The sequence below is a fragment of the Bolinopsis microptera genome, chromosome 5 (assembly GCF_026151205.1).
Source record: "Bolinopsis microptera isolate Bmic1 chromosome 5, MBARI_Bmic_1.0, whole genome shotgun sequence".
Taxonomy (NCBI): Eukaryota; Metazoa; Ctenophora; class Tentaculata; order Lobata; family Bolinopsidae; genus Bolinopsis; species Bolinopsis microptera.
In genome coordinates, this window is record NC_087076.1 from 3,451,090 (window position 1) to 3,477,577 (window position 26,488).

The following is a 26,488-nucleotide window of genomic DNA, read 5'->3' on the forward strand; positions in this document are numbered from 1 at the left end:
CCCAAATTTATGTCCAGCCCAATTATTTACCCAAACAAAATATCTGAATGGTTGGTTACCACTGCTCCAGGCTAAATTGACATCTAAATTTTCTTAACAACTTTCTACTTTTCGAGATAAATTATGATTGATTGGTCATCACTGGCTAGGAGCTTGAACAAACCTCAAATTTATGTCCAGCCCAATTATTTATTTTTCCTAACAACTTTCTACTTTTCGAGATAAATTATGATTGATTGGTCATCACTGGCTAGGAGCTTGAACAAACCTCAAATTTATGTCCAGCCCAATTATTTACCCAAACAAAATATCTGAATGGTTGGTTACCACTGCTCCAGGCTAAATTGACATCTAAATTTTCTTAACAACTTTCTACTTTTCGAGATAAATTATGATTGATTGGTCATCACTGGCTAGGAGCTTGAACAAACCTCAAATTTATGTCCAGCCCAATTATTTATTTTTCCTAACAACTTTCTACTTTTCGAGATAAATTATGATTGATTGGTCATCACTGGCTAGGAGCTTGAACAAACCTCAAATTTATGTCCAGCCCAATTATTTACCCAAACAAAATATCTGAATGGTTGGTTACCACTGCTCCAGGCTAAATTGACATCTAAATTTTCCTAACAACTTTCTACTTTTCGAGATAAATTATGATTGATTGGTCATCACTGGCTAGGAGCTTGAACAAACCTCAAATTTATGTCCAGCCCAATTATTTACCCAAACAAAATATCTGAATGGTTGGTTACCACTGCTCCAGGCTAAATTGACATCTAAATTTTCCTAACAACTTTCTACTTTTCGAGATAAATTATGATTGATTGGTCATCACTGGCTAGGAGCTTGAACAAACCTCAAATTTATGTCCAGCCCAATTATTTACCCAAACAAAATATCTGAATGGTTGGTTACCACTGCTCCAGGCTAAATTGACATCTAAATTTTCCTAACAACTTACTATTTTTCAAGGCAAAACAGTTGACCAAATTTGTAATAACTTTCGATTATTGAGATCTTTTGATACTGCAGGAATTGATTTCAGATAACCTTGAGCGAACATGTAGACTGTAGAGGAGAACAGATGATATAAACTGAATAATAGAATACACTTATCAGATCAGCTGTTTTATTGTGGACAATTATTTTAAATGTCAAGGACTATTGCATCATCAATATTAATATTATCACGTGTGTTGTTGTTTAACTGTGCTTTTGCAGTAGCATTGATTATCGTATCTTATTTTTCTAATCATACATTAGTATATTATACATTGTATATTGTTATTTATTATGTTATTATGAAAAATTCTAAAAAAACTAAAAAATTTTCCAAAAATCTCACTTCAGTGTTTTATTTTCAATGTGCCATATCGCAATGAACTATGTCGTATAAAACTCAACTGGGTATCAAAATTTTAGAAATTGAAAGCACGCTACAAGTTACTCGATTCAATCTGGTGAGGAAGTGTTGCATCGTCAAGAGTTTGAGAAACTGGCCACACTTTCATTTCAGAAATTTCAGTATAAAATTACCCCAAAAACCATACAGGATTGAGTCGATGAGGGTGGCCATTAGCCCGCAGCAAACTAGACAGTTCAACGAAATCCATATCTTGAAGAATGGAAGGCTCGACCCTCCTGATCATTGTGATATTCATCCTCATGCTAGGAAGTGCTGGGCCTGGTCATCATCTTGGTGGGGGCCATGAGAGCGGACAACCGTCTGGCTTGTACCCGGCTCCAACTGACGAACAACAAAATCCGGGAGTTGGAGATTGTGCACGTTCAATTAGTTGAACCACAGCATCTGTGATCTGGGTTCTATTCTATTAAATTTATTTTTCTGTGCAGAAAAATAGCACAGTTCTTTGTATTAATATTATTGAGATGGCGAGTGTGCCATATTGAAATAATTATCAGTTGTCGGCCATCATTATAAGATTAATTTGGTGATACCCAGATCCTTGCTATGAAACACAAGTTGATATGCGTTCAATTTGTATCACTTAATTAGAGTTTATTTGAGACTTGGCCGTACAAAATACTAACGCCACTGAAATGTCTCCATTTTAAAATGATAATAATATGTGTCCAGTATAATTATATATCACATCTATGACCAGAGACGACGCTCCGAGCCTCTATATTACGATTATATTCTAGTAATAGAGTAATAGGATTAATACGAGAGATGATTTGTCAAAAACTCTAATGTTTCAGTGGACAATTTTTCCAGATTTAGATGCTGTGACATTATCTCAATTCTTATGTTTTCAAGTTTTTCTAAGATATATTCGTAACAAAGTATCGTATATACGAATGGCATTATTTGCAAGAGACACGCTAATTATTAATAGTTATGCTCCGTGTTACCATTTGACTGTGACTCAACCTCGCAACCTGCGACTGTAAATGTGAGATGATTTCATTCTGAAATACTATAACATACCTTAATTCTTGTGAGTTTTCTTGAAAAAAAATCACTACACTTTCAGCAGAATTTACGGGCTTTTGAATTCTGCCCAACGTTTGTTCTCGCGAGATGATGAAAGTTACAATCGCCTCATGAAATATCGGGGTCAGTAACTACGATTGAACAGCATCCTTTATAAGCAGCTGAAGAATACTCTACAACTACCAGTTCCTTCGACTAAAGATGCAGAAATCAGTGTTTCTTCAGCTCCTTGCTGTCCTAGCAGTCCTATCGTGGAATCTCGCTGATGCCAAAGCATTTGAAGCAGACAATGAAGTGTTGACGATAGAAAAACGAGATGAGGCTGTTAACGTTGCTCAAGAGGCAAACGATGAAGAAGAGGAAGTCGTGACAAAACGGGAACCAGAAAATCAAGAAGAAGAGGAAGAAGAAATGGAAAAGCGTGATCCAGAAAATCAAGAAGAAGAGGAAGAAGAGGAAGAAGAGATGGAAAAGCGCGATCCAGACAATCAAGACGAAGAAGAAGAAGAAATGGAAAAGCGGGAACCAGAAAATCAAGAAGAAATGGAAGAGCGTGATCCAGAAAATCAAGAAGAGGAAGAAGAAATGGAAAAGCGTGATCCGGAAAACCAAGAAGAGGAAGAAGAAATGGAAAAGCGTGATCCAGAAAATCAAGAAGAAGAGGAAGAAGAAATGGAAAAGCGTGATCCGGAATACCAAGAAGAGGAGGAAAAGGAAGAAAAGCGTGAAACTGAAGATGTTCAGACAGAAAAGACAGTCGAAGAAAAACGTGAGGACACACCGGCTTCTGATAGTGAGGTTTCTGATGTAGAAGATCTTGAGGCAAGAACAGTTCAGGCTCGTTTCACTCTCGTGGATCGCAGAGGTCGAAGGATTAATGGCGAGAGGGAGGGTCTCCTGCTGTTCAATGGTGGAACTGTTTGTGACGACGGCTTCTCAACCAACTCTGCAAATGCGGTCTGCAGGACAATGGGCTACAGGAGTGCAACTCGTTTCAGACATGGCCTCGTCTATGGAACCTTTCAGAGCCGCAAAAGAATTGGTCTAGACGATGTGATCTGTTCTTCTCACCACTGGGCTTCATGCAGGTCGACTACTAGACACAACTGTGTACACAGTGAGGACATCTTGCTGACCTGCCACGGAACCGGCTTCAAGTTGCTCAACAGAGCAGGACATGTTGTGACTGGACAAAGAGAAGGTCTCCTCACCTACCAGCACGGCACTGTCTGCGATGATTACTTCAACTGGAATTCTGCTCACGCCATCTGCAGGGTCATGGGTTACTCCTCTGCCGCCCGTTATAGACACGGTCTGAGATACGGAACCCAGCAGAGCCACAGGGCCATTACCATGGATGATGTGAGGTGCCGATCCAGTTACTGGAACTACTGCTCCTACAGATCTGCCCACAACTGTGTACACAGTGAGGACATCTTCCTGACCTGCAGACCTGGCACCTCACATGCTCACGGCTTCAGACTTGTGGACTGGAGAGGAGCAACTGCTGCACGTGGATGTGAGGGTCTATTGCTATGGAATGGCGGCACTGTCTGCGATGACTACTTCAATATGAACGCAGCTCATGCAATCTGCAGAACCCTGGGATTCAGGTCCGCCACCAGGTACAGGAACGGGCTTGCGTACGGGGCTATGCAGACAAGGAAGACGATCAGGATGGATAACGTGAGATGTACTTCCAGAACCTGGAGCCGATGTCATTACTCTACCACACACAACTGCAATCACGGAGAGGACATCCTGCTCACATGCCATGCTTAGACTGGGGTACAAGAACACGGACACCATGTAACCAAACAGACATATTATCTGGACTACGGACTATCATTATTATTTCATCCAAAAGTTATTTGAATTATTGTGTTAGAAAAAAAGTTATTTTATGAAAAGTATGTGCCCTAATTTGTACTTTATCTAACGTTTTGAATTTTCGAATGGGAAATGAGTATCTATTGAATATTTGTAGTTAATTGATTAAATCCTATCAACCCTCCATTATATAATTAATAATATCAATCTAAGTGTATTTTTGTGTTTGGTGAGGTATTAGAATATATACAAAAAATACAATTTTCGTTGCAGACGTAAAATTTTAAGTGAAAACCTAATCTCACAGTTCATTAGGGACATGTAGATTGAAGTTAATGAAAAAAAGTTTATGATTGATACTTGATAGCAGATTAGATGAAGAAACGCTGCATCATATTTGTATTTCTCGGAAAGTAATTACAAGTTGTTTTTTAAAACCTATCGCTTTTTTAACTTTCCCCGGTTTTAAGAGTGTCAATGGTTGACCACATTGAATCAGCAGCTGGTAAAATTGTTTCAACAAGTATGAGTAGGTACATCATTGTTGCCTGGCAGTATAAATTCTGCAAAAAGCATAATTTGGTTAAATGTAAATATTTTACTTACAGTTGGGCATTGTAGGAGGTGTGCATGTCCTTGATGAAAGTTTTCAACACTTCCACTTCCGCTGGCTTTGAACGTCGTACTTTTATGTTGATGTCCAAGGGTGTTAAAGGCGCCCTAAAATAATGGACTTATTATTGAATAAATTCGATCAGTTAGCATTCATTGCTATGAGCTGAATAAAACGGGAATGGAATTTAGTTGCCAATAATTAACTACTAATCGAACAAAATAGAGTAAGCGTCCAGCAGTGAAAATGTATCCTCCATTTCTGTGGTTATCATTTAGCTCTACTGACCTTGAAAAAGATTTTTTCATTGTCTTCTTGTTTATGATTGGAGTAGAGCACTGAAAATAAATATAAATAAGTATCACTAAATTGATATACCAGCTCTGAGCTCAGTACTTATAATCTATGCAGTAAATCTCAGAAATTTTCAAATTGCATGTTCAAATTTTACAGGATTACTCAAGAAATTGATTTCCTAATTTATCTATTTCCTATCCCTCTAATGGGATTTAACATGCTTAATTTGTTAAAACAAAATCCTGATTGATTGATTGCAAACCACACTCTTCCTTTTCCCAAACTTTGAGTTAAATTGGGGTTTATTGTTCAAGACACATGGATTACAAAAATACTTACCATTGATGGGTCAATGTTCTCCTTCTCTTTAAATCGCATCATCATCTATGAAAGATTATTTTCATCAAAAAATCAGTTCTTACAATAACAAAATAATTCTAGGCTTTTAATAATAATGATTAAAACTTAAATTGAATACTTTGAGGTGTGCCTTATACTAGTCTATTACTGTAATAGAGGCTATTCGCCGATGACTGCATACAATATCACAGCAGAAAGCTAATTAATTTAATTAAATTATTGTAACGTAATAAAGGCAGGATTTCAAATATTACATTGAAGCTAGAACTTACCATGCATATACTAACACACGCCCACATGTTTTACACATTACACACAGGGCCAGGGCCTGTATGTAATGTGTAACAGGCGAAAGCCGAAAACAAACAAAAACTTTTAAAATGACTGAAATAGGACACCACACGTGTATGATCTCAGCCGAGGTGGTGGTTGCCCAAGGGTCCTGATCGTTTAAATTTCCAGTATGTTGATACAATGATGTGCTTTGTAGCATTTGCAAGTAACTGTGTTGATACTGCGCGGCTGAGGCGTCCAGACAAGGATTGGATGCCTCACAACATGATTTCACAAAGATCATGCGTGCGCTTACATTCATACGTTTGAGCAAAATTAGAATTAGAATTAGAATTAGAATCAAATTTACACAGCAATACAATAAGAATAAAAAATAATTTAAGAAGCTTCAATCTGCTGTGCAGGACATTCAAGTCAGTCAAAAACTGTTAGCAGAACACCCTTCTAGGGACATAAGGATATAGCAAGTAAATTGTAAAACAAAATAAGTAATAAATTAATGAGTGGTAAAATAAGATATGATTTAACAGTGAACTGTGGGCATGAAGGTAACAATTAATGTTGAAAATTACATAGATGCCCACTTTGGAATTTCGTAAGTAATATTATTTACAGTTATACACAGAGAAGTATAGAACAACATTAGAATGGCAATGATAACAAATGGGAACGAATAAAGGAGATGTTTAAAGTTCTATACTTCTGAAAATAGGTCATATAACGCAGGGGGCCTTTCCACCCGACAAAAACTCCAGCACCTTAAAAATTGTTTCAGTTGTCACATAGCTAGAGTGTAGAAATAGTCGAAACTATTGTTTATTTCATAGGATGAGACTCCTTGAATTACATCTGACATAAATTTAGATTTCATACATTGTGAGAAATTTACACTACATTCTATAGTCCTTATGTTCTCTGGAATTGTATTCCAACATTTTGCACCTAAATATGTAAAGGTTTTGTGTGTTCTGGATTTGTGAATATAAAGGTTGCACCTCTCAGCATCACGTGATCCTCCGGATACATAAGAAAATTTACCGGTGAATGATGATGGTGCAGCCTCATTAAGAATTTTATACATATACGTTGATAGATGGAGTTGTCGTCTTAAGTGTAAGGGTAACCACTTCATATTTCGATATACATTTACTGATGGTTCCTGCCAATGAACATCCAGTGCAATTTTTGCTACTTTCTTGTATAATATATCAAGAGAATTAAGTCTGGTTTTGGCAGCCCTAGACCATATTATATCCAGGTAGTCAAATTGGGGGAGCATAAGAGCATTTACAAACATTTTTCTATATTTCAGTGGAAGAAGATTTTTCGACCTGTATAATGCCCCTATTCTTTTAGCAATTTTTGATTTCATATAATCAATATGGTCTTGAAAGTTCAATAAATTGTCTATCATGAGACCTAAATATTTTTGAGATTTAGTTTCTTCTATAAAAAGGCATTCTTTTTCCAAATCCAGAGGGATTGACAACGTGTCCAGATTAGGATATCTATCAAATACAATGAATGAAGATTTTGCAGCATTTAGTCTCAGCTTGTTGTTTCTAAGCCATTCATACACAATTTTTATATCCTTAATTACATTTTCATATATGCTTCGGGAAATGTTATCAAAATATAGTGCTCTGTCATCTGCAAATAAGTAAACAGTAGATTGTGTGCAATTTCTACTGAGATCATTTATGAATAAACTAAATAGAATTGGTCCTAATATGCTACCCTGTGGCACACCTGTTTTAACAGGGAGTGATGTGCTTACATTACCACGTATTTTGGTGTGCTGCTTTCTGTCCCCAAGGTAGCTTTTGAACCACTTTATGACAAAGCCATCAACTCCATAATACTTAAGTTTTTTCAATAAAATATTATGGCTTACTGTGTCAAAGGCCTTTTTAATATCTAAGAATACAATTGCAGGTTTCTTCTGTGATTCCTTAGACGTAAATATTTTATCAAATAGATTAAGCATTAGAAAAGTGGTGGAATGATCTTTTCTAAATCCATACTGATTGTTGGTAAGTAGTTTATTTGTTTCAACATACTCTGTGAGCTGTTGGTTAACAAAATATTCTATGCATTTTCCAAGTAGGGGGAGTATGGATATTGGCCGGTAGTTATTTGGATCATTAGGGTCACCAGTTTTAAGAATTGGAGTGACTGATGCAATTTTACATGCCAACGGCATTGTTCCACTTTTCATACTAAGGTTTATAATATGAGCTACTGGATCGATGATTTGGGGAATAATATACTTATATACTTTAATAGGCATGATATCGTTAATAGATTTATCTGATGGTATACTGAGTATATATTCTTTTACTTGTTCAACAGTCACCTCTTCGAATACAGAGAGTTTACACTCTGGTGGAGGCGGCATATATTCTAGAAAGTCGTCTGAATCCTTTTCCTTAATTGATTCTTGTAATATTGTACCAACTTTGGCAAAATGCAGGTTAACTCCGTTAACATTTAAGTTGCTTGGGGAAGAACTACTTATTTTTCCAGGTAAGTTTGAAGCATGTTTGATAGTTTTCCAAATACCTTTCAAATCGTTTTTTGCACTTTTCACAGTAAGGTCCTGAACAATATTTGTACGTCTGTTTTCTTTGGATAATTTTGTCACATAGTTTCTTTGGGGACGATAGTTATCCCACGAAGTAGAGCATTTCTTATGTAGTTCACTTTTTCTGCAGTTACATATTCCATTAATACACTTACACTTGAATTTGTTTAATTGTCCTAAACACTTTTTATACTTTCTGAAAAGCATCTTCTTCTTCCGTATTTCTGCCAACAGTACTTTAGAGGGATTACAAAGAAAGTTACTATTACATTTAATCTGTTTAGGTGGACAGTAATTATCATACGATTCCTGGATGTGATGATTAAGTCCATCTAGCGCATGGTCTACATTAGTACAGCTTAGAATATTACTGTAGTTACTGCAGGATCCCAGAAAATAGCTTAAGGCTTTTAGATTGTTTAAGGAGTGGTCTCTGATAAGGACCTTCTGGAACTTACTAGCTTTATTTACTTTAAAGTCGAGAACACATTTAAGAGCTTGGTGATCTCCTATTCTATCATCAAGTACTTTACACTCTATGAAATTAGAGTAACAGTTAGTCATTACAACATCTATTGTGCTCTGCGTTATTCTACCATCTAAGTTTGCAACTCTAGTAATTCCTGTAACAGTCTGTATCATTCCAAAGAGCTTCATTGTTATATCTAACTTTTTATAATCTAGATCAGATAAAGAGTTTTGGTTAACATTAACATCGCCAATCCATATTACTTTCTTACCTTGAAGTTTCATCATACATTCAGTCATATAATCAAGGAAAGTATCTAGATGACAAAAGTTTTGTGATCTGTAGAAGCAGCAAATGTAAAGATTGGCGTCCTTGAGTTGTATCCATATAGCTTCAATTTTAGAAATATCAGAGTAGGTTATATCTAAATTGAGTAATTTGTGGTTAACATTTTGGTTGATCAATATACCACACCCTCCTCTTCCTCTATCGTTAGGTCAATCACACCTTATAAAATCCAAGTTTAAGGGGAAGGGGGGTGATGCAACGTCAATTAATGTCTATTAATGTCAATTAATGTCAATTAATGTCAATTAATGTCAATTAATGTCAATGTCAGTTTTGCAAAATTTTGGAATACTGACATTAATTGACACGATATTTTTCGACCAGAGATTATGTAGTTCTACCATATTTTTAGCACTTTAGAACGTTTATATCATCAATTTATTCACTACTATCACATATGGAAATGTGAAATGTGAAAAAATTCAGATCATTAAACAATAAAACTAAAATAATGCGGTTTTCCGAAATTTAATTTTCTTAAATGGGCGTGGCCATCCAAAGGCGTGGTTCTCAACATCATCAGAACTTAAAACCCACATTAAACGAAATGCCTTCATGACATTTATATTTGAATAACGAATCTTAAACAGCTTACATTACTCCTTCATACTAAAAAATCCGATTCTAGATATTTTACCTGTATAAGAAACCAATAAAATATGGGCGTGGCCGGTGGAGACCGAAGATGGAAGAGTTGGAAGCTGAAATTTTTTTTGGTGGTCTTTGAACCTAATATAAGGATCAACAGATAAGAACATACTCATAATTATTCAAGGACATTTTGTTTTTTGAACCGGTCTAACTTACATAGACGTGAATATCTTGAATATTTATCGAATAATGATAATCTCAAATTTCAAGACAAATTAATGTCAATTAATGTCAATTAATGTCAAGTAATGTCAATTAATGTCAATTAATGTCAATTAATGTCAATTGATGTCAATGTCAGTTTGGGGTTTTTATGGAATACTGACATTAATTGACGTTGCATCACCCCCAGGGGAAGTTAAGTGTACTAGTGTCTATTATATCAGATTTAAGGTTTGTCTCATTAATTCCAATTATGTCAAGCTTTTCGCGAAATATTAGCTCCTGTAGTTCGAGAGTTTTTGCCAGATTAGTCGAAGGCCACCCTGTATATTACATAGACCAAGAGAGAGATTATCGTTTATTGAGGTACGAATAAGGTTAAACCAAAGCTAATGGGGAACAAATCCACATGCAGTCTCCTCAAGTAGACTAAGTTTCAAATCATGTCATACATATGATTTAAATTGGATTTCGGATCAGCAATCATACTGCAGTTTAAATCATAAAATTTAACAGCATAAAATAGTAACTCACTTCTGTTTGTGATAAATATAGCTTGAGAGATATAAAAACGTTAAGTTATTAGAAATTTGTGCTGATCTAACATTTTAAACCAGATAAAACAGTAATCCTGTTATTATTCATGTTGATACCCTTGGATTATAGAATTTTAATGAAGTTTAACACAAGTGAGTTACATATTTGAGATGCTTACCAAGCCTGGCAATTCCTAACTTATTAAGGTGCACATTGTCATGTTACATACATGATAGGGTGAGAATCCTTGTCACGTTTTTGGTCAATTTCGCCGGAGCTCATGTCCTTCCTCGAGGGAGCATTAGTGTCTACAGAAAAACTGACAAATCCTAGCGAAGTCCAATCCGAACCACATCTTCCATCAGAGGTGGTGCTGGGTCAGCTGGTTACTGAACGGATTGGCCTGGAGAATGGCATAGTCCTATTATTCTCAAGTTAACCATAGAGGGGGTCAGGCACTGTACGCTCACGGCTGGTTCTTGGAGCCAACACCCTCAGCCCCATAGAAGTGGGAGCACTGTCGGTGGTGGCACACCCAGAAAACGGACAGTGTCTCTCCTTCTTTCTTCTTGGACCTGCATTGCTGCTGGTGAGTCAGCCATTAGCAATGCAGCATCTCACTCACTCAATCACATTGAAGCAGTTCAAACACAGAGACTGGCACTCTCTACTCCGCCACGGAAAGTTGACAAAAATAACCCATCCAGTCATGGAAAAATGACATTATTGAACCAGCCGCAAAACCATGTTAAACCACGGAATATCACTAAAACTCCAAAGCGAGCTCTCTACAACAGGAAGAATCTGGAAAGCGCCAAGGCAAACCAGTATAGAAAGGACCAAAATCAGCACTCCACGAGAGCGCGAGACAGCCGCGCGCAGCATAACAAAACAATCTGAAACAAGGGGACGTCAAAAGTTAAATACGTGAAACCAAAGATAAACCAAAGGAACATCACACCAGGGTTCGAGTTTAATATCATCTCAACTCGATCCTCCTAAATACTAAAAGCACGACACAACCTCGAGGATCACCAGGGCAGGCCCGCTAGCATAATGCGGTGGTAGTTCCTCGAAGTAACGCACTACCTTTTCCGGGAGGGTGTTTCGACACCTGACTCCAGACGGGTTCTATGGAGTCTCTCGATGACGGATCATTATGGCAGATAACCTTAGGGTCATCGCCGATCCACCGGGTCATAACTATGTTATGTCTTTTGGACGTACCGGGCTCTGCGAACCCAAAGCCAAGCAGAGCAAAAGGTACAAAGCCTGCAGTCCAAAGGAGCTCCATCAGACGTTAGCCACAAGGCGGACGTAGCCTCCTTGCTAATCCGGGGAGGTAGAGTGAGCGCCCTCGACCAAAAAAAAAAAAAAAAATGTTACATACATGTTACATGGCGAGATCTCCATCCAAAAGGATTAGTCTGCGTTGACTGCGTCATTACTTTGTATTATACAACTTCGGCGGGTAACATTTCTCCATCCCTTTCGGTCTGCAGCTAATCTTCTCATACAATCAATCGTGAGTCCATTACAATCCAATCTCTGCTCAGTATCCTCAATGAATACATCATTTAAGCTCTTCCTAGGCCTGCCTCTTGATCTCTTCCCATGCTTGGGTTTCCATTCAAGTAAATAGTTGGGCAACCGATCTTCAGGCATTCTACTGACATGTCCAAACCAACGCAGCCGTTTTGTTGTTATTATGTCAGCAAGGGCAGTTATTGATGCCCTTCTTAAAACATCCTCATTGTCATGGCCCCTGCCAAAATACTTGTCCTTTCTATTATAATTTAAAGTAAAGAGATTATTTTCATGTTCTGTGTTAATGTATATTAGCCCATCACAGTGGGCTGTGAGTGGGGGTCATGCTAGCATAGGGTATTTTAGACCACCACACATGCCCCTAACTTTGTTTTTAAGGTAATTTGGGTACAAAAATACGATTCCAATCATTTACAGGGCCGAAAATGTCTCAGAAAAAATTTTTGGGCCGATTTTGAGCAATCTTGTAGTCCAAAAATAGGAGGCTGATCCCAGGAAAAGTTTTTTTTAAGAGGTTTAATCAATTTTAAAGCTCTTTTATGAACTGTAAACGAAGGACAGCTATCTTAGGAACTCGAATCTTTTTGAATTATGAAAAAATATTGATCAGAACAAAAGTTGTGCCCATTTATATGACCAAAATTTTCTGAAACACCAAAATTGTTCCTGTTATTTTCAAAAATTTCGTTTAAAATCACGATTTTTTGGATTTTTATCAATTTTAACTATAACAATTGTGATATTTTGATTTTTCATCCATATGCATCTGGTCTAGGATGCAAAAAATGCCACAAACATGGAGAATAACTAAAATATGTCAATTTAATAGCAAAATTGAGCTCATAAATTATCTAAAAATGCAGCAAATTTTACCCAATTTTTGAGTTTCTTAATTTTGTAAACAGAGTTGCCCAAAAGTGCCCAAAGTGATTCTTATTGCATCTGATAGGGAATTGTCTAAGCTTTCTGATGATACCATGCATTATACCGAACTATTGCAAACCAACAACGATTTCTGTCGTTAAATACCCCAAAAATTGCCTAAAATACACGCCATAAAAAAGGCGCGGTCAAAAATCAGGTGAAAATGTTAAAGTCACACAGTTTTTTTTAGATGGCTGAGTATTCTTAAGTACTATACTATATTTCAATTATTAAAAACTGCCTTGATCAGGCATTTTAGCCCGAAATAATAAATATTAGGCAATTTTTGGCTAAAAAAGGCAAAATTTCTTGACAGTGAAAAATGCTATTTTTTCACGCGACGCCATTTTGGCATCTTGCAAAGTTTTTAATTCCGGTTTCTTGCATGAAATCGGGCTAGCGTTTTACAATAAGGAAAGCTTATTTTCAAAGAAATTTAAGAAAGTCGATTTTAGGCCTATGCTAGCATGGTAGCCCACTGTGCCCATGCTTATAACACATATTCTCTAAGTATCGATTAAGTCCCTGCACTATGATGTTCTTACTAGTGACAGCTCTAGGCAGAATATTTAAGATATATATTTTTGCACGATTAAATTCTGCCCACAATTTTTGAACAAATTCTTCCATGTCATTGGTGGCACTGTTGAAGTTCATTGTGTTGAGGTCAATTGGATCAACACAGTTAGTACCAGTTAGTAAAACAACCTTTTTAACCTTTTCTTTGTTGAGAACTTTGAACTGACTGTCGCTAAAGAGTCTTATATTATTATTATTATTAAATCTAAAATAGTTATTAATTTAATTAATTATTAACAGGCCCCTTAACGTGGGCAATAACATACGCTTTGAATTATATAAACAAATTTGAGTATATTTTTCCGAGTTTGCTAATCACACTCCCGGTATCACACTCCCGGTTTTGGACCCCAATGTTAACCTTGCAGCAACTGTGTCAGCCCAATATACTCTAGAAGTATGATCACACTTATTTTAATGAACAAAAGACCCATAATTAATATAATCAGATACTTGTCAACAGCAGCAGTTTCCTTACGTGTGATGTGTTGTCCTTCTCCTTTCTGTGTCCCCGTCGTTTTGTTTTGTGAAATGTATTGTAGTAGTGTTTTAATATTTAAATCGAAAGCAACTCAATAGTTAATAATAACAAACACAAATACTATTTTAAATAATTGATTAATATCGATTTATATACGAACCAAACATTAATTATTCTTTAATAACCTTTTATATATGTGTTAAACGATCCAGGGCATATCTAAAATTCGATAATGAACTTCATATATTATTAGTGCCGCGTGCTGATAAATATTCTGGGAATCAATCCACCCAATCGTGGCGATAACATATTTTTGTGCTTGGCCGGTTTTAGGTTTGAGTTTGTGCTCCAAAAGTGGTAAATCGGGTGCTAGTAAAGCTCTTGCAGGCAACTGGCTCCTTTTGCCAGCTGCTTTTGGTTTAAGCGCTGACTCACATTTGGAAATGGCACTGGTATAATTGTAATATCCTACGAAGTCAGCATGCTATATTATTTTGCAAAACTCGTTTAATATCTTGACAATATTTAAAGTTTATGGTTTTAGGTTTAGGCGCGGCGCACGCACCGCTTATATGTTAAGCTCATTCAGCTTCTGTTTTCAGCGCTGTGTTGCTACACACTGTATAGCATGTGGGTCAAGCGCGGTGCCGCGCCTAAACAGCAAAAGAGTTATTTATTTTAAAATTTATTTTTGTATCTCAAAAATGATGTAAAGTTTTTAATATGACGTAGAATTAAAGCTATTTCCGTACAGCCTAAGTGCTAAGCATGCTCGTTAGAAAAACTATGATCAATGAACATAACATGCTAGCTTTCTTTATTTTTGTAAGTCGCGTCGGCTGACATCTTGGGTTGTACTGGATGTAACAAGTTTATTATCGGATGTCTACTTATATTTATTATGATATCATAATTCATTGTAATGGCAATAAAATTTAAATTTTGTTTTACTTAAAAAATTTTGTTTTACTTAATTGTCTCTTTAGATCTGTTTTGGTCTTTTGTGGGAGTTCCCACATCTGCTGGTTGAGCAAAATAATAAGCCTTATATAGTTATAACGCGATATTTCTGAATACTATTTCGAATACTATTTCCTGATAATACACCCTCAACAGCCACCTCTGTTGCATTAGTACATCTACATAGTAATGTACTGTTTGAATTGGATCGAATTATAAAATTTCACAACACAAATAATAATAAAATAAATACAACATTTATAAACCGCCTTATAGCTAAATCATATAACTCGATATAATTTAATCCTGGAGATAAACTCCAGTGCTTTCTAAAGCGGCTCTTACATTAACTGAGCTTAGTTTAATTGAAAATTAGACATGACAAGTTCATTTTACCTATGTAAATGCAAAATCAATCAAATGCTAGAGAAAAGAAGTATGTTTTAAGTTTGGTCTTGAAAGATGTAACTGACTCAGCTGATCTTATGTCGTATGGCAAGGAATTAAATACTTTAACTGCACAGTGACTAAAAGCTTTCTCTGTGTTTACATAGTTAGGAGAGGGCGGAAAACTAAGGTAAAAATAATCATTATCAAGACGTACATTTTTAAAACTTTGCTGCCTAGGAGATATCAACTCTTTTAAGTAAGGAGGAGCTATATTATTTAAACACTTGTAGGCAAGTAGGGCAATCTTAAAATCTATTCTAAATCTAACTGGTAGAAAATGAACTTTCTTAAGTAGTGGAGTAGTGTGCCTTTCTTCCTCTCCCGAAAATAAATCTTACAGCAGAATTTTGCACCTTCTGTAAACGACTTAAATCATAAGAGCTCAGTCCAAAATATACGCTATTGCAATAATCAATTCTAGAGAGTACTAGAGCATGAACAAGCTGAATCTTAAGGTTAAAAGACAGTTTTGATGCAATAAACCACAAATTTCTGATCTGAATATTACATGCTTGAACCACTGACGTAATCTGATCACTCATTGAAAGATAACTGTCCAAATACAGCCCAAGACTCTTCACAGTTCCACTAACAACATGTGGCTCTTGATCCTTAACAATCTGTAGAGAGGCTGGAATATTTGTTGAGTCAAATTTAGAGGATATAACGATGACTTCAGTCTTAGAAGAATTCAGTTGAAGGAAATTGTTTGTCATCCATTTCTTTATATCAGACATACAGTGTTCCATATTGTGCTCTAGCTGTGATGGGTCATCAGAATCAAGAGTGAAATACAGCTGGGTGTCATCAGCATACAAATGAATACAGCACCCATGCATACTTGCAATGTTCTCAAGATCTTTGGTGTACAATATGAATAGCAGGGGCCAAGGATTGAACCTTGTGGCACACCTATCTCAAGAACAGTTGCTGAGGAAGACGAATCCTTGACTTTGACACAAAATGAACGGTTAGCCAAGTAGGACCTGATCCATGTAAGAGCAATGCCTGTAATGCCATAAGCAGATCTTAGCTTCTTGATTAATCTTGGGTGATTGACAGTATCAAAGGCAGCACTCAAATCTAGAAGTAAAAGAACAACTTTAGTTTTCTTGTCAATAGTTATCAAGATGTCGTTATGGATTCTGGTTGTTGCAGTTTCACAGCTATGAAACTTCCTATAGCGGGACTGAACTTTAGAAAGCAAGTTGTTATCCTCAAGATAACTGGTGAGCTGTATAGATACACACTTCTCAATGATTTTTGACGAGAATGAGAGATTGCTAATAGGCCTATAGTTAGATAGAGATTCACCGTCAAGGCCACGTTTCTTCAAACTTGGACGAATGAGAGCCTCCTTAAGTTTTATAGGAAACTCACCTTTAACTAATGATTCATTGACTATAAATGAGATCAGAGGAAGGAGTTCTGGGAGACACTTGATGAGAATCTTTGTAGGTATGGGGTCAAGATCACAGAATTTGTTAGACATATTCTTTATGATGCTTACTAGTTCTTCATCAGACACATGACGGAATGGATATTCAATACTTTAGATGTAACAAACGGTGGGTGTTATGTGTTGCTGTAAACCATAATCCCAGTGGCAAATAGTCAGGCGTCCAGGAATTTAACACCTAGTCAAAATTTGTTGATAACCGGTAAAAAAAGATTCTTGTGGAAAAAATATTCACATTAATTTAAAATTAAATCAAAATTGGTCGCTCTCAGGGCTAACGCGATGTTACATCATTTTATCGACTCGAAGTTCGAATCGAGCGCATTCCTAGATTCCATGACTATTTCTTACCTATAAGATTGCTTGACTATTTTTTGCGCATTCAGACACCAAAAAACGCGCAGAAAACGCGAGCTATCCATTCCTCCTTCCTCAACAACCCGGAATATGAAAAAATAGTCATGTAAAATAGTCATTTGAAATAGTCATGCAAAATTTCAGCTCTGATACGCTAAAATATCAAGTTAATCTTAAACAATCGACAATCTAATATGAATCCTCCCAATCCTCCCAGCCATATTAACTGGTGAACGGTGTAAATATAGAGCGGTATTTTAAAATGTAGCATTCTAAATTTTATGGATTCAAGTTGGCTCCTTTAGTCTAGATTCATTTAGAAAATTCTCGAAGTTCGAGTAATACAGTATTCTCAGGGTTTGGCGCTTAAGGAAGCTTCACATCCGAGACCGATTTCCACGAATCAATTTAATATTGTAGCTACAAGTCAACAACAGTGCAAGTGGGAAGGAAGTGAATCTAGCCATTGCTACTATATCAGGGGAACTCGTGTGTTCTAGGCTTAAGCAAGTTTCACATCCTAGATCATCTAGAGTACAGTGCAACCCCCTCCATTATACATCCCTATCCCGCTTTAAGTCCGAAGTTTATCATTGTTTATTATCCAATATTGTATCTAACCTGGCAGAAGCAAGCTTCAGATCCAAAGTCAGGCCATAAATATCGACACAAGGTCGAAGCCATTTTCAGAGTAGCGAATCATTCATCATGCTGATGATAGTCCAATCTTAGAATTCAATCTTCCGAATTAGTATGAAGAATAGTATGAAAATGTCTGTGGGCTAGCCTGTAGAGTTCTTTTAAAAAATATTTCCTTGCGTTTCAAATAAATTAAAGAATTCTCAGAAATTTTTTATTTAATTTCAAAATTTGCAATTGCATATTCATCCGGTAATTATTCTAATGGATACGCTAAGCATTTCAAACTAATCTTGACCTGGGAGAAGAGCTGACCAGTGACAAGTCGGCCGCAAAGCGGCCGAAAAATATATAGCCTTTTTTTCTTCCCAAAATGGATTCCTAGTCATATTTAAAATTTATTCCACTGGGACCATAATAGCACCATACTAAACTATACTAACGGTGCTTTTACTAGCATCATGCAACCAGTATTCACACCAGTATTTAAATTTTGTTTTTCTTAACGAATGGCCCCACTGACCTTGCTGTGCGGGAGGGGTGCCATTCGATTAGATTTTACTAGCAAAACTGCACTTTTTAATCTAAAAACACATTTTTAAAAAGATTTTGCCAGCATATCCTCTAAAATCACCTAATTTGTCTAATTTTAGTGAGGGTTGCTGACATAACAGGGAAGCTGAGGGGGAGTTCTTTTGGGGAGAGGGCAACATGCAACGTTACACCACTGAACTGAGACAACTAACAGCAAATAGACCAATGAAGCTCTTGCTTGTGGAAGGTGAATCAACTACCCACAGAAGCGGTGGGTTGGGAGTCCCCCCAGGGATCGTTTCGTAAAAATTACGATTATCTAGAAAGACAGAATGATAAAGAATTGAAAAAGAATAAGGCAGCTGTAATATAAGGTATAAGGTAGAAGCCAGGAGTAAATTCAGTAAACTTAGTAGCAAAAGAAACAGGTAGGTTAAACCTTTATAGGACACGTTCACAGTTATCGTTATTTCAAAAAAGTGTTTTCCAAGCTCAGAGGATTTTTAAAAAAGTAGAGAAGATGAATATTTTTGACACCTGATCAAATTCTAAAGTGAAAAACGTCAAAAAATTGTAACAAAGTTGAAAATGAAACATGAAAGCTCGAAATGCTAGAACAATTAAAAATTTACTTTTTTACTTTATCATTAGAACTAAGGAGTTTATGATAATATCAACATATCGTTTTATATTCACATAGCCATGAGTCTACGCGTACTGCGTGACACGCTTGTTTCACTGCAAGTAAGAAGGCTCTGGTTAGACCAATCTTATATACAGTAAAACGATAACTAAACCATCAACATGTGTGGCAACTGACTTAACAAATTTAAATAATATATATAATGGATATACAATTTAAATTTAGTCTCCTGTTATCAAATTTGACTTCACATAGCCATGTGTCTACGCGTACTGCGTGACACGCGCTACTGCAAGCGAGAGGACTCTGGTTAGAGCAAAAATTTGATTACCTGGGGACCTCAGGCTATTAGGATACAAGGATACAAGGATACAAGGATACAAGGATACAAGGATACAAAAGTGATAATTATTTTATTGAATTCACAATAGTTATAATTCTGAAATAATTTAAGGTTACACAATTCTAGTTATTTACAAATGTGTAGGGATAAAATAGAAATGTTTTATAATACTATTTTTGAGGTCCTATAGCATTATGCATTGGCCAGTATTTGAGTGGAAATCTGGGCTCTTATAGTAGGCTGTAAAATTTTCGTTCACAGAGAGAATTGAATGGATTGCTCTTGCTGTGGCAGTAAATTTTGTAGGGTCTAGTGTTTTATCGGATAGCAAACCGGCTAGGTCAGTAATATTTTTGGGATGGAAGTTAAATTTTTCTCTAACTGAGGAGTAGAGTAAACAGTCAGTTAGAACATGAGAAGATGGTTCAACCCAAGGCGACCCAGCAGCCATGGCTAAATATGCAATATCAATAAGACCATTAATGGATGACATCACCAGAAACCAAGACCATGTGTTACCCTTAGCAAAACAAGCCTGGTTTGCAGATGATGGAACAGCAGGGGGAAAACTTCTTCAGCTTAAGAAGCTCTGGGACACCTTACAACAGTTAGGACCAAAGTATGGTTATTTCCCAAATGCTACAAAGACTGTGTTAATAGTCAAGGACCTAGTAAATCTTCCTGCAGCTAATGCTATCTTCAAAGATTCAGGGGTTCACATAAAGAGGGACGGAGAGAGACACCTTGGGGCTGTTATTGGATCAGAAAACTACAGAGACCTTTATATGAAAAATAAAGTTTCATCCTGGATTGAAGATGTTAAACAACTGGCTGAGATTGCCAAAGAAGAACCTCAAATAGCATATTCTGCTTACACTAAAGGGTTGAGTCATAGATGGTCTTTTGTTCAAAGAACAATTGGAGGGATATCAGAGCTGTTTAGACCCCTTGAAGAATCAATTAGAACAATACTTCTTCCTTCTATATTCAATCGCCCAGTAACAGACCTAGAGAGAGACATGGTCGCACTACCTCTTAGACACGGTGGCTTAGGAATTCAAAATCCTGTTCATACAGCAGACAGAGAATATGAAGCGTCACAGAAAATCACAAAACCTCTGGCTAATCTTATCTATAACCAAGATCATGATCTAGGCAAACTTGACCTCACAGCTATTGCAAACACCAAAGCAGCACTGAAAGCTGAAAAAGAAAAAGATTTTGCAGCAGAGAGACTCAGAATAGAAAACGCAATAAGTTCTCCAGCAAAGAAAAGATCGTTTTCACTGGCTACACAAAAAGGCAGTTCATCTTGGCTGTCAGCCCTCCCAATGCAGTCTTATGGTTACTGCTTGAACAAGTCTTGTACAGACTGTTTTACAAGGACATTGACAGATGATACTCACATTAGGCATTCATTATTGCATCTAAATTATTTCACTTGCATTAGGTTTAGAAATTTATTCTCTGGTTAACAGATTTCAAATGTTTAATCAATTTGTAGTATGACAGTAAGGTATATAAGAAGTTATTTAATTTTGCTTGGGCTATTATATTGACTATTGAGGTTTAATGATGATATGGAATTTGAATTCTATATAAATTTACACTATGTGGTTGGGGCATTTTGCATAGTAAATATGGTTACTACTCCTATACGTATATCATATTATTTGATTGGTATTCGATTTCTGATTATTTCTTAGGAATATGATTATTATATCTCAATTTGGCTTTAGGTAGGGTGCCCCGCTAAAAGAACTGGATTCTTCCAGGAAGCATCCCGTGCACAGACCTTGGTCTACATATATATTAAATTATTAACCATTCATTCTGTATGTGCACGAAAATTTATTTCAATCAAAAAAAAGAAGGACTTTAGAGATGGTATATGTTTACGATATGGCTGGCCTATACAAGATATTGCTAAACACTGTGCGTGTGGAGAAAGAAACTCCGTCGATCATGCCCTTTCTTGTAAAAAAGGAGGGTATGTTTCCTTTAGACATACAGTGCTTGTAGAAACCGAAGCAGATCTACTACGTGAGGCTAAATGTAGAAACGTTTATACTGAGCCAGCTCTCTTACCAACGTCTCCAGAACTTCATCCCAAAGGAACTACTACTGACAGCAGAGCAAGGCTAGATATTGTTGCAACTGGATTATATGGCAGGAATGCCAGGACTTTCATGGATGTAAGAATAACACACCCAAATGCACCATCAAACCTTAATGTTCCCCTGGACAAGTTGTACAAGAGAAATGAGGAAGAAAAAAAAACTAAGTATAACTCACGAGTCATCAACACTGAAAGAGCGTCTTTCATTCCTCTAGTATTTTCTACAGCAGGGACTACAGCACCAGAATGTGACAGATTTCACAAACGTCTTGCTAGATTGATATCAAAGAAGAGAAAGGAGAGCTACACAGATGTTATCAACTACATCAGGACCAAGATATGCTTTGCTATGCTTAAAAGCATAGTGGTATCAGTTCATGGTGTGAGGAGTCAAGAAGAAAAGAAAGTAACAAAAACGGTTGCTGACACAGCATTTGGACTTATACCTAGTATGACCTCTTATGAGTGCCGTTAAATTATTAACAGGAAAATTGTTTTAATTTTGGTTGAGCGAATGTTTTATACAGATGTTGATTTCTTAAAGATAGGTGTATATTTTTGCTATTATTTCTATGAAAGGGGAGGTACAGATAAAGTACCAAACCTTATTGTGTATATTTGGTTGCAACTCCGGTAAATGATGAAACATGTCTCTTATGAGAGTGATACCGTGAGTTGCTTCCTTTTTTTTTTTTTTTTTTTTTTTGTTAGAACATGAATTTCGTCCTCAATAGGCTTAAGCCCCTTGCTGAAGAAGCAAAAAGTGCACCATCGATGTTCTCTTGGTACTAGGGGGGTTTCGTAACGGCCCCTCTCAATGTAAAGATTGTGGCAGCTAATACGAAACCTTGTTAAGCTTTTCCGAGCATCGGGGATCTTAACCACTCCTAAGTATGTTTCTGGTTCAAAATCATGTTTAATTTGATTGTAGAATTCTAATTTAGGTGAGGATGCCTTGGCAGATTTCCAGGTATCCACAAATTCTTCCCTCATGTTGTGACTGATTTGGGTAGAGAGCTTGGATTTTGAAGAGGATGAGTGGGGGAAGTTATATTTGGTGAGAATATTAGAGATGTTGGTGTACCAAGGAAGGCCCAGCATAATCTGCTCGTGAAATGCAGCGGAGAGAAGATCATTTTCAGTGCTTTCAAGGCGACTATAGAAATCTATTGCAAGTTTGCAGGCTTCAAAGAAGAGGGGGTGGCGCCCACTTTCACCCCAGCAGCCTATATTTGATGCTTTTGAATGGACAGACAAGGACCACTTGATAAACTTCAGGTGGAATCTTTCATAGTGGTCTTGTGAGATGTACCTGAGAGTATGCTGGGGGTTGGCTTTGCTATCTGTTTTGGAGAGGTATCTCATGGTTTTTGAGTGAGGACATAAGATTTGGCAGCCATAGAGCAGTATCGGTTTTATTAGAGAGTCAAATAGAATGTTTAGGGAACGGTGAGAGAGGGCATCTTTGACGATATTGCCTTTGAGGCCATAGAGAGCACGGAGAGCCTTGGCCCTCAGTTCAGTATTTGCTGCTGTGAAAGATCCATTTCTGTGGAATATAATGCCAAGATAGCAGTATTTTTCGTTACTGGGCCGCGCTCAGCCTGTCATTCCGCCTAATCTCTATTATGTTGTTTACCAACATTAAAGCCTGGGGTCCTCAGGTAAGTTATTCCAAGGCATGTGTTCATAAACATATAGAGATTCGGCGGAATGACAGGCTGAGTGACGCCCAGTAAAAATTTGACGGACGACACCGCTTTCTTTTCAAAATATTATGGCCGAAGCAAGTGCTACAAAGTTTTAAAATTATCAATCTTTCGTCAATGTTTTGATTAAAAACATATAGTCTTTAAAAAGTTGATTTTTTTAATGAACTTACCCATGACCTGGCGCGCGTTATTTTGCAGTACTTTTTTGTTAGTGTATCGCGTAACGGGTGTTACTCGTATTGAATAATTATTCCAATTATTGCACTGAGACAGTTGACGGCGAGGCGCGCTTCTTAGCTTGGTAACCTATAAGTTTATTGTACCATATTAGTGAAACAAATTTTTAGTGAAACAAATTTAAAATTTTATCCTTTATTTTACAATCATAATATAATAATATTTATAAGCCTTCGTTTTGAAAGTTTTAAATTTTAATATATTCACATTTCTATTTAAAATTCAATTTAATGTATAAGTCAATAACTGGCCGCCAAAGCCGCGCATTCTTGAAAACAGGATTAAATTGTTTATTATGATTATACGACAAATAGAAATAAATTTAAACTATCCGTGGTTTTTTTTTTAATAAATTATAATTTTACCTAAATCCAAAGCCAGCTTTGTAAAATTTACTATTAGATCATAATATATCGTCAATTCTCAATATTTACAATGCAACATTTCATTAATCTACATACAAGCGTACTCCAGCCCCTGCACGCATCCGTTTTTATGCGGCGCGGCCCAAGCCGCGCACGCACGTTTTATTTTACCTGGGGACCTCAGGCTATCATGTTCATTAACATAATAGAATAGAGATTCGGCGGAATGACAGGCTGAGCGCCGCCCAGTAAGTATTATTTTATACTTTTTGCTTTCTAATAAATATCGTGTCAATGTGTACGTCTAAATAAAATGTTCATGTTTTGTGTAAACCGAATCCAATTGAGATTAGTGACAAGGATAATGACCCAAGTGCCTGTACGGCTTTTTCGGACCCCTGTGGACCACTACTCTTGAAATTGTGACCTTCATTATCGTTTCACTAAGTAGTATCGTAGTGAAAGCCACGATACAGCCACTCACACGTGCGCGCAGCAGGTCTACAATGTTTGACAAGTTTGATTTACTGGGCCCCGCTCAGCCTGTCATTCCGCCAAATCTTTATATGTTAATGAACATAATAGCCTGGGGTCCTCAGGTAAAGTTTGATAAGTTTATTGCTCGCTTCTCTCACAAGGAGCTCAAAAACTAATTATTGCAATAATTGTTGTATCACGTGATGACCCCCACTGTCGCTTTACTATAGTGTAGAGTTTCAACGATACAGGGGAGCCGCGCACCCGTGCGCGGCGGGTCATACAACGTATGACAGAATTATTGCACCTTATAAGAAAAGAAATACAAAAATTGTAATTACCACAAAACAATCAATACATAATGTTATGTTCATAAATAAATTCAAATTTGAATTTCAACCATATAGATATATATATATATATATATAGCCCGCCGCGCACACAGCCACACATTGTTGAGAAATCCTTGGGTGCGGCTGTAAGCGCCGCAGGACCTATTCAATTTTATTTTACAATTACATGTCACATTTATTAATTATTTGATTCACGATGTCAATCCTTCGCAGCTCGGTAAAGGCACAGTGGTGCATCTTGCCGATCTACCGAAGTGTTTGCTCTAACCAGAGCCCTCTCACTTGCAGTAGCGCGCGACCGCCGAACTTGTGAAACAAGCGCGTCACGCAGTACGCGTATACACATGGCTATGTGAACCGAAGTGTGGTTGCGAGAAGAATTATTTGATGCGCGGCGCGACCCAGTAGTGCATCGCGCTACAATTAATTACTAAAGCCAACATTTCAGAAACAGAATAATTAAAATTATTTGAAGACAAACCGTATCTTTGAAGGAATTTTTTAAAATTATTAAATGTCTGACAAGGTCCAGCTAGTTAGTAAATTGAATTTGATAAGTATATTGATATTATAAGGCTATTACATTGTTTTTACGTCGCAATACTTAATTTTTGTTCGAAATTGGCATAGAAATCAACATCAAATAGTTGATCGAAATAAAATAACTGATCGCCATTTTCATTGAGACTGGACAGTACTTTCCAACATTGAACATTCCTCTCATAATCAATAATGTACTTTCAGTAGAGTGTATGTACGTACTTGCTTTAGCATATGTTAAGGTACATGACGTGATTTTTATAATATTCTCATGAAAACTCTTGGCATTTTTAAAAAGCTACGCCACGATATGGAAACCAGGTTACTGCTCTCCAGATTTGTCTATCCTGACTGATCAGGTTTAACTACATCACCAGCTTTACATTTAAATGGTTAAAAGCAGATCGTGAAGGTACATCTTATATATATATTATGGAAGTGTATTTGTGGTATTTAGAATTGAAATCTTTATGATATGTCTGATTGTGTTATCCCGCATCACTCCTGGAGTAATGGATATTATATGTTTATTTCAATAAATATGATAATCAATAAATTAGAATAGAATCTAGTCTTCTTTTCAGCTCACTCTTCTGCAACCTCTTCCTCTACATTCTCAACCTCGTCTGATTGTGTTTGTTGTTGCTATCATATCATAGTTTTACAACATATTGGAAACAAATTTTGTGTACTAATATTGGGAAGTTTTGGTCCTCGTATTATTTTGTTGTTTTCTTCAAATTGTTGTTTTCTTTAAGTGTGCTAAATTAAGACCTGTTACAGTATGATCTACAATAGTATGTACTTATTGCAATGTTCAATTCAATTATATAGTGCTGCAACACGGTTAAAAATTCAATAATAAAGATATAGTTACAATGGTATTTGTATTGTGTTGCAGGATTCTTCCTATAAGAATCCTCTTCTCATTTATTATATTATATGGGCATTAGTATAGTTGTTATAGTCAATAGTGTTGTAGGTATAATGTTAAGTTAATCGTTTTATTCGTCATTGGTTTTACAGAGCAAACCAGTAAGATTTTTAAGTAAAATTTATTTGTGCTTTGATGTTGAGTGCTATCTATTTTATCAAGATATAAATAAATGTCTGCACTCTACATGACAAGTTGAACATCTGAAAATCACTTTCTCACCAT

The 26,488-nt window shown here is 36.5% G+C and overlaps 1 protein-coding gene across 1 annotated transcript; it reads left to right on the forward strand.

Annotated features, from left to right (window-relative positions):
* The first annotated feature begins 2,651 nt into the window (after positions 1–2,651).
* LOC134815700 (deleted in malignant brain tumors 1 protein-like) lies at positions 2,652–4,499 on the forward strand. The gene has a single exon (XM_063824279.1). It carries the CDS (start codon positions 2,666–2,668, stop codon positions 4,244–4,246), a length of 1,581 nt encoding a protein of 526 aa, XP_063680349.1. The 5' UTR covers positions 2,652–2,665; the 3' UTR covers positions 4,247–4,499.
* Positions 4,500–26,488: the final 21,989 nt, after the last annotated feature.